We start from the raw sequence: 9,742 nt of genomic DNA on the forward strand, positions 1-9,742 counted from the left end.
TTTCAGAAGAAAATAAGAGAATATCTTTATAATCTTTGGGCAGGGGAGATTTCTGAAACAAGATACAAAGAAGGATAAACCACAAAGTTAAAGACTAATAAATCTAACTATATTAAAATAAAAAACCTTCTGTTCATCAAAAGACACCACAGGGACTTCCCTGGTGGTCCAGTGGGTGGGACTCCACGCTCCCAATGCAGGGGGCCCGGGTTCGATCCCTGGTCAGGGAACTAGATCCCACATGCATGCCGCAACTAAGAAGTCCGCATGCCACAACTAAAGATCCTGCATGCTGCAACCAAACATGCCGCAACTAAGACCTGGTGCAGCCAAAATAAATATATAAATATTTAAAAAAGAAGACACCACAAAGAGTGAAAAAATAGCCAGTGGGAGAAGATATTTGCAACACACTTAACCAAAAAAAGGATTAGTATCTAGAACAAAAAAATTTCTGAAAATAAATATGAAAATGACAACCCAAGAAAGAAACGGGCAAAAGATTTGAGCAGACACAGAAGAAACAAGAATGGGTCATAATCATATTAATCTTCAGTTTTCTTTACTAACAAGAGAAATGCAAACTCAAACTACCAAATGAAAAACCACTACTTATCTACCAGCCTGATAAATATTAAAAAGCCACACAATTACCAAATTGGATATCTTCCAAATTTGATGCTTTCTTACCTTGTAATAGGCCTTTGCATTGTTAAAAAGCAACTGGAAGTCAGCAGTCAGCAGATTAACATCATCATACTCTTCCATTTTTAGTTTCTGTTGGATTTTCATCAAGTCAATGGGCTGAGAAACCACTTCATAATAGTCTGGTTGATTTCTGTCAATAATTTAATGTTTTTTAAAAAGATATTTATTAATCAAAAGCCCATAAAAAGTTATGTCTCAAAACTCTGTGGTAATGTCCAACACGCCAAGTGACAGAACGTACTAGATGTACTCTCATTATTGGAACTGAGAAGGAATAACAAAAGCAAGACGAATATGCACGCCCTTTTCAAAATACATATTGGTGATATAGAAACCTAAATTAACATCTGTGATAGTCTTTTATAGGCAAAATATTTAAGATTTAAGGCACCAACACTAAAACCATGTCAATGGTATCTCCTGCAAATGAAAATGACTTACCTTTCATGGGGTTCAATAATGGCTGAAAACAGGTATGTTCCAAAGCTCTTTATAAACTTACGAAATGGATTATCTTTCTTCAGGTAGTGACCACAGAACTTTCTCTACCAAGTGCTATCAAGCGCCTAGTATATATGCTGCTCTAACATCAAGTACTAAAGTGACAAAAGAGAAAGATGAGGCCCTTGGCACAAGGAGCTTACCAAAGATAAAAGGGTGTAAGACATGAACAAACATGACAAAACAAAAAAGGCATGGGAATGATACACAGAAAATTAAGGATAGTGGTTATCTCTTGGAGAGGAGGGGACACTTTAAAGGTAGTTACAATAATTTCTTAAGTTGGGTTTTGGTTCATGGATGTTTATTATTATTCCTTCTGGCTTTTTTTCAAATGGAGTTCCATGAGACAAGTAAACCTTCTGCAAAATTATCTAAGCAACTGTTTTTCACAATTCTCCCTCAGGGGTAGATAAAACTCATCCTAGATGTGTAAGAGGGTAACTTACTACATATGAAGAATGTTGTCATTAAGGCTTTAATCTCTCCTGGGACACTCACTGGCTGACATGTTTTAGCCATGTATGTATGATATATTTAATTTTTTAAAACTTTTTGCTTTAACATAAAAATTGCAAGAATAGTACACAGAATGTTTTTTCTGAACCATCTGAGAGTAAGCTGCTGAAGAGTTGTGTTTTTCCTACAAAAAAGGACCACAGTTCAATCATCAAAATCAGTCAATTCACTTTGATACAGTCTCATCATCTAATCCTCAGAACCCATTTATATTTTGCCAACTGTTGCAAAATTGTCCTTTATAGAAAAAGGATCAATGTGAATCATGCTGCATTCAGTTATGTTTCCTCAGTTTCCTTCATTCTGAAACAGTTCCTTAGTCTTTCCTTGACTTTGATGATCTTAATACTTTTGAAAATTATAGGCCAGTTATTTTGTAGAGTGTCCCTTAATCTGGGGTTGTCTCTTCTCCTGAGGAATAAATTCTGATGATGCTATATTCATCTCACTGTATTCTATCAGGTGGCGCTTGATTTCAACTCATGCCACTACTTAGATGAGGTTGATTTTGGTCACTTGATTATGGTCTGCCAAGCTTCTCAACTGACCAAGTTACTCTCTTACCCCTTGTACTTTATGGAAAGGTAACTCCAGGCTATGTAACAGCCTGTGACACGGCTACTGTCCAAAACCCCTACCCCATACCCCCACCGCTTGTCTCCCTTGCAGATTCCTACCTTGCTCAGCCTCACCTAATGACTTTGAATTCTCCAGGAAGGGAAAGGAAGAAGAGTAAATTAAGTTTTTAAACCCTTATCAACTACTTACGATTTTAGTGAACTACAAAATTAAGTACGAGGGGATAAAAGGAGTATTCAATCTGCTATTCAAAGAAAGTGTAAAAACATAAAGGTCTCAGTGAGTAACAACAAAGGCCCACCCAGGCCTAATATCAATGTTGTCAGTGGTACCAAGGGACTTTCTCAGAGTGAACATTAGGGCTTTGTTAACTTGCTATCCTAGATGGCTCTCTCCGCCTGGGCCTGATGGGCCATAGTCCCCTGCTCCTTGCTAAAGCTGGGCCGCAGCAGTCTCTCAGGCTTGAGGGATTATCTGTAGACAACTGACAATGCAATGAGGACACATACCTAGAAAGGACATTATCTCCCAGAAGCTCTGCTAGGGGGTTCCTCACAAACATTTTCAGAATTGCCATATAGAAAAAAAGGTCAGGATCCCAACATTCCACTCTATATAATGTGGTCAAAACAAGGTCCCCTCACTTTGAAAATGAAAATAGCTCTAACTGGTTTTTCCCACTTAAATCAACATACAGAAAAGTATAGAAAAGTAAAAACTGTCCCTATTCATCCAGAGTTAAAAGCACTATTAATATTCTTCCAGACTCTGTGCACACATACACACACACATAGGATTGTAAAGTACATGTCTTAAGAGCTTTTCTCTTTCAACAATAGGTGAGGGCACCCTGCCATAATATGGCCACAGAATAGTCAAAGCATAACTAAGAGTTTTAACCAGAAAAGTGAGAAACACTCTGCCTGATGTGCAGAGCCTGCTGGCTACCCCTAAACCTATTTTGCCTCCTTCCCAAGATGACAGCATTCTAAGCTCCTGCCTCGGTACTAAAGGCCAAATTCTTAGCCACGTTGCAGCTAAGTTCTGACCAATGCAAGAGCTGAAATGTACCATGTCCAGGTCACATCCTAACATGTTTCTTTTTTCCTATGGGCCAGAAGGTAGTTGTGGTGGTGAGCCGTCTCAGACCATGCAGACAAGGGCGATACCCCAAGCACAGCAGAATAAAAAGACAGACAGTATCTCGGCCCTGAAGACCTCACAGAATAGGACTTGTACATGAGAGAAAGCAATTGTTCTTGTTTCAGCCATTGTTAATTTGGATGTCCTAGTACAAGCAGCCTAACATACTAATCAAAACAAAGTCTCAAAAAGAGATTCACAAATGCATGGCTCTGAGTAGTACTTCTTCCCACAAGCTCTTGAGAAAACATGCATTCCACAGAGGAGGAGCAGAGACGCAGGCAGGCACAGCACTGGGGGGAAGGCAGCAGTGCTCCTAAAGTACTGCGTCATGGAGGCTAGAAGACAGTGCTCCAGCACCAAAGGCCTGTATCTTCTGCCCCTCAGCTGGTGGAAAGCAGGCAGCAGAGGGGCAGTCCTTTTCCATGAGGTGTTTGTGTACTACAATATGATGCTGCTTCCCTATACAACATACTGGTTAAGACCACAGGCTTTAGAATCAGAAAAACCTGAGTCTGAATTCTGGTTATCCTCAATAGTTCTGAGAACTTGTACAAGTTGTCATCTATAAACTGTGATAACAATACTGCTCAGGTTTAAACAAGATGAGGCCTGGAAAGCACTTAGTACTGTGTCTAGCATGTAGTAAGCAATAAATATGGGCTTTTAATAACATATGCTAATTAAATGACAACTTTCAAAAGATTGTTACTGATTAACTGAAATCTGGAGAGGGATTTCATTAAAAAAAAAAAACTCTTCTTTTTTGGCATGACTAATTTACAGAGCTCTCCTCATTCAGGATGATGATACTGCATCCTTGGTGGCTCTGCTCTTTGGAGTGAGAGGTTTGCCTTCAGATCAACCTAGAGCTTGTTGGCTACCCACTGTGGCATCAACATTCATGAATGGATCTAAATCTTTAATTAACTCATTGTATTAGTTTCCAATTGTTGGAAACAAATTACCACAAAATTAATGGCTTAAAACAACACAAATTTATTTTAGATAGGTAGGTAAATAGATCCTAGTGGTTCTGATTCTCTGGAGAACCCTGACTAATATGGTCTTCCAATTTCATTCTTCTTTTTCAGGATGGGTTTTTTTGTTTCTGAAAAAAATTCTGTTGGGATTTTGTTAGGTTTTGCATTGACTCTGTGGATTGCTTTGGGTAGTATTGGTATCTTAACAATATTAAGTTTTCCAATCCAAGAACGTGGGATATCTTTCCATTTTTTTGTGTTTTAATTTCTTACAGAAGTGTGTAGTTTTCAGTGTAAAGTCTGTCACCTCGTTGGTTAGGTTTATTCTTTAATCTCCTTTTTGGATTGTTCACTGTTAAGGTACAGAAATGCAACTGATTTTTGTGTATGTGGGTTTTGTATCTTGCAACTTTGCTGAATTCACCTATTACTTCTAAAAGTTTTTTAAAAACAAGACTGTAAATTTCATGTTGTATATTTTTTACAACTAAAATCTTTTTCTTTAATTAAGACAAAAATTTTTTAAAATGCGCTTCGCTACACCTTGACAACTGAAACTAAAATCTAGACCCCTGTATCATCTAAGCCATTCCTTCCAAAGGAAAACTCAATTATTAAACACTTTCAACTTGGATCCGGGACCAAACCCCTCCCACTCACCTTCGCTTTGGTGCCCTAATGAAGAGCTCACAGAGGAGCCTGCCCTGCTCATCCTTATAGTCTCGGATGGTGTTGTAGAGTTCATGGCACACGGCAATCTACACACAGGAAAAGGAGAAAAATCACCAGAAAAGTGAACAGAAAGTCAGTGTAGGGGTTCTTAAAAAAAAAACAACAAAACATAAAATGCCAGTAGAGAACGATGAATTCCCGAATTCCCACATGGGAACCCAAGTCTAAAGTATGCTGACAGTACCTCTCCTTATTTAAAATCATTTAAATGATTAAATCTTTCATCAGAATATGTTACTGGTGATTTTCTTTTCCTTTAAACAAAATTAGTTCATATCACTCTTGTTTAAAAATCATCCAATAGAGGGCTCCTTACCAATCAGAGAATAAAATCTAAACTCCTAACACAGAGTATGTAGGGTATACTCTGGCTGGGCAGACTTTGCCAGTTTCCTTCTCCCTCTTGGCCATCTCTCTGTAATCACAACCCATCAAATCCACTCCTGATCCAGCCCCTCTGCCTGGAACACCCTTCCCCAGTGCTCTGCAGGGCTGCTGCCTTCTGATCACAAAGAAATCTTTCCTGAAGGTATGGGCCAAAACAGCCCATATCATCCCAACTTTTCTTCTTAGCACTCATCACTAGCTGAGGATACTTTATTATTTATTTGTTCATCTGTTTACATTCTGCTTCCCCAACACTAGCATCTAAGCTCCATGTAAAAAACTAGCTCGTCTTACACATAGCTCTTTCCCAATCACCACAACAGTGCTTGGCACATGACAGCACACACTTACTTGAATGACTATATAATGTGACAAAAATGATATTCTTTATTATTTCATAATATTAAGTTACACTATTACTGTAAGACTTCTGGCTAAGTGTATACTTTTCATAAAAGAAAGGTTAAGAATATCGAGCCAGAGGAAAAAGAAGCTGAGAGGCCTTGCATCTTAACTGCTTATCATTAAAGGAAAGGTAGGGAATTGTGCAGAAGGCAGAAACTGTGATCTGAGTTACTTACAGGGTCTACAGTCGGAAGATTGGAAAGTCTCCTCCTTTTCCTGCTTGGGCCTGGCGTGGACACAGAATGGTGCCCATCATCAAAGTCTCCACTGACACTACTGGAAGGGGAGGTAGCTCTTCTTCTCTTGGAACCCATGGAATCCAACTTCTTCTATAAGAAATAATTAGCCATGTTCTTACACTGAATTTTATACTCTGCCACCAAGTCCTCAGTTGGCCACTTGCCACAAAGCTTCTGGTTCACTTAGGAGAATATTTTCACTGTTGCAAAGAAGCTTAACTATGTTTTTTTCAATGCAAGTCCTGGACCTTGCTTTAGCCCCTTCACTTACCAGAATGCTACACTTTCAACTTGGATGGGACAAATTCAGCAACAGTATACTCATTTGTATTTACCAATTTTGAATGACTCAACCACTTCTGGCCCCAAATTTACCCTGGACTGGAATTTGGAAACCCACATAATTATATATGTGGGTACACCCACATATAATGGTGTGTTGGAGGTACTGATCCCTCAGCCCCTGAGGGAGTCAGGCAGGCCTCAGGGACAGAGTCCCTAAGGTGGTCACCTCTGGAGTCAGCAGCCTCATCTGTTTTCCCCAGTGTTTCTTATGATTATGATCACTTTCCAGGTGGGCCAGCATGTTGGAAAAAAACAAAAACCAAAGAACAGGAAGCAGACCCTGAGGCAAATTAGTGCAAAAGGGTAAGGGGACAGAGGATTAACCTTCTAGCATTTTAGATGTACCCTAAAATTAATACACTGAAAATGAATTTTCTCCATTCATTAAAGTAAGATCCACAAGACATACCCCAGAAAACACTCAACATACTTGCCATACCTATGCTAAAGTAGCAAAATTGCATTTTGAAACTTTTCTGTCAATCCAGACTAACCTCCTTTTCAGTTATATGAGGTACTCTATCCCCATGAATTCACAGCTTTACATTTCAGTAGATGATCTTGAAGAGCACCCCAGAAGTGAGGTTTTAGGCCCTCCTTGGGCTCCCAGAAACATGTAAATATTTGCTCTAAGTTTTAGGCAGGCTGCTAAGTAATCTTAAGACAGCTTTACAAATATATATATATATACATATATATATTTGACTATAACACAAGAAATGCAACCACTGAAATGACCTGCTACAGCTAGAAGGTAAGGGTGCATACCTAAGAAAGTCCTACAATGCTTATACAATTTAAAAACAGTATCAAATAGCATATTGTGATTTCACAGGCCTTTCCCTAAAGCAAAAAGAAAAAACTGATCCCAGTGTCACTCATCAACATTCAATTTCAGGACACCAAGACACCAGTAGCTGAAAGAATGGGTTGCCAGTAGTATGGAGAGAAAAACTGGGGATCTCCAGGGAACAGAAAGCAGGAGCAAAACAAACCAATAAATAAAAAATTCTGGTAACCAACTAACAAACAAACTAAGTCTCTTATCTTTTCCTCTGAATTATAGTCCACATGGTGTTTAAAAACAGAGCCTAATATGATGATGTTCCTTCCTCTAGGACTTGGTTTGTTATACAGTGTATTAGTTTGCAATCGGCCACAACTGGCTAAAGCTTCAAAGGGCTTAGGCCAAGGCCAGCCAACTTTTGTTGATTTTTGTTTGCTTTATAAAAGGCTGATAAACTGGTGTCAATTCATTAAAACGAAGAAACTAAGGACCAAGCTTTTGTAAACAATCTATGACAAGGACACAAGTGAATTTGATGAACATAAGGCAGGAATCTTTATGAAAAGGATAACAAAATTTAAGAAAGGTGGAAGGGAAAAGGCAAGGAAGGACAGAAAAGGAAAAGGGTGTAGATGATCAGTAATTTACCAGCTTTACCAGAGCACAACCAGCTCCTCGAAAAGCCAGTCTCCTCATTATGTCTGAAGGCCAAGTGAAGCCAGTGGGAGAAGGCAGGGCTTTAGAAGTGCTGATTCAGTGTTAATATATTCAAAACTGAAAGAGAAGAAAAAGGCAGAGACAGGGGAAATAAAAAGAAGGGTCAAAGGAGTAAAAATGAGTACGAATAGACAGAAAACATTCAAGCAGAACTGCTAAAGATACGAGATCTGGAGAAAATAGGCATATCAGTTTTCTTGCGCCAATCAAACAGCTGCAAAGGCTCAGGCACTAACAGTATCTGATATTTCTTCCATTTTAAAACCAAATGCTTTTCACATGCATAAAGATGCCTCACTGAGGTTCCCCTTTACTCACACGGAATGACTGTCAATTCCAGGAACGAAGCATGCCTGCCCAACTGCACCCTAGTCAATAAGAGCAGAGTTCAATCACAGAGCTGGAATGGAGAGTGAACACATGTGGAAGGCTTACATGTGACACCAAGTGTTAGCAAGCTGGAACAAACCAAGAATGGCTCATGTGAGCAGAGTATGGAAAACTCCTCCTCGTCAAAAAAATTCAGAGAGACATTTCTTTCCAAAAGTCCTATCAGCACTGAAAAGATATCACATACAACTTTAGAAAGGTTAAAAAAAAAAAAAAAAGCCTTCGACCATTTGGCAGGAGGTCAAAATTACTTTTATAAATAATCCACTGAAAATCAAATGACAAAAGATGTAAATCATTGGGGGGGGGTGTTTAGACCACACAATATTCAAAACTCCTTGACTCATTAATTTACTTTGATAAGAAAAAAAAAGATTCAACTTAAGGATAATTTTCGAATATTTTCTCATCCAAGGAACACATTTTAACATGTATTTTGGAAGTTTGGCTACAAAGGCAATGTGGCCAGGTGGGTGGGAGGGGCAATAGGACCTGAGCTCAGACCAGGATAAGAGACCCAGGTCTTCCATCTCTGTTTGATGTTGCTTGAGTCACAACCTTTCAGATCTGTTTCTTTATTTCTAAAATGAGAACAGTAGTGTACATATCTCCCTTGGATTGTTATGACAGTGAAAAATGTATGTGAAATCACTTTGAAATGTCAAAACACACAAAAAATGTTAAGTTTAAACTCTAGGATTGCATGCTGTCTTGGGCACAGGAACAGCACTTTATCCATTTTTGTAGCCTGACTTATAGCATAGTTTCAGTGATCAACTTATCTATTTAATAAGACATATTAAAAGTGCACTTAAGTGAGACATTAAAAAAAAAGTTTTCATAGTTTCAAAGGACTGTGAGCATCCACTCAGTAATTCTTTTTCTATAAAGAGAAAAGATTCTGAAACTTAGTTACAAGTTTTTAAATGGCACTGATTACAGTCAGATGTCCAAAACTCTAACAACCAATGATAAATTACAGTGGACAGTAAAGAATAACTTTACAATGTGCAACTGGGAAAATATTTACTCAGTATAGCCTAATGGTATATTTTGACAGTTTATAGACTTTTAGTACTCTCCTGTATTTCTAGTATTTCTTAGTACTGTAATACAGGTTTAAAACAAAAATCTTGGAAAACAGAAGATTCAAAAATGGGAAAAAATCGCTTATAATCCAACTTCCCAGAGAAAAAGCACCCTTAACGTTGGCATTCACAGCTTTCAGTATTTATTCTATGCCCTGGTTGCCTTTTTTTTAAAAAGCATGAACAAACCACATGTATTATGTTGCAGCCTGTGTTTTA

General features: G+C 38.4%; 1 protein-coding gene across 9 annotated transcripts in view; it reads right to left on the bottom strand.

Moving 5' to 3' along the window:
- PBRM1 (polybromo 1) overlaps nt 1-9,742 on the bottom strand; it is a 101,279-nt gene that overhangs the window by 90,194 nt on the left and 1,343 nt on the right. For 4 of the 9 annotated variants that reach the window (XM_029244290.1, XM_029244294.1, XM_029244295.1 and 1 more), the window contains exons 1-4: nt 7,977-8,024; nt 6,134-6,286; nt 5,094-5,191; nt 691-838 (exon numbers count right to left, since the gene is read on the bottom strand). In XM_029244290.1, coding sequence (XP_029100123.1) covers nt 691-838; nt 5,094-5,191; nt 6,134-6,286; nt 7,977-8,024 — 447 coding nt within the window. Of the gene's footprint in view, nt 1-690; nt 839-5,093; nt 5,192-6,133; nt 6,287-7,976; nt 8,103-9,742 lie in introns of those variants that run through there. The other 5 variants (XM_029244298.1, XM_029244297.1, XM_029244296.1 and 2 more) reach the window with 3 other exon arrangements.

This window comes from Monodon monoceros, unplaced genomic scaffold (assembly GCF_005190385.1).
Source record: "Monodon monoceros isolate NGI ecotype Baffin Bay Population unplaced genomic scaffold, NGI_Narwhal_1 Super_Scaffold_3, whole genome shotgun sequence".
NCBI lineage: Eukaryota > Metazoa > Chordata > Mammalia > Artiodactyla > Monodontidae > Monodon > Monodon monoceros.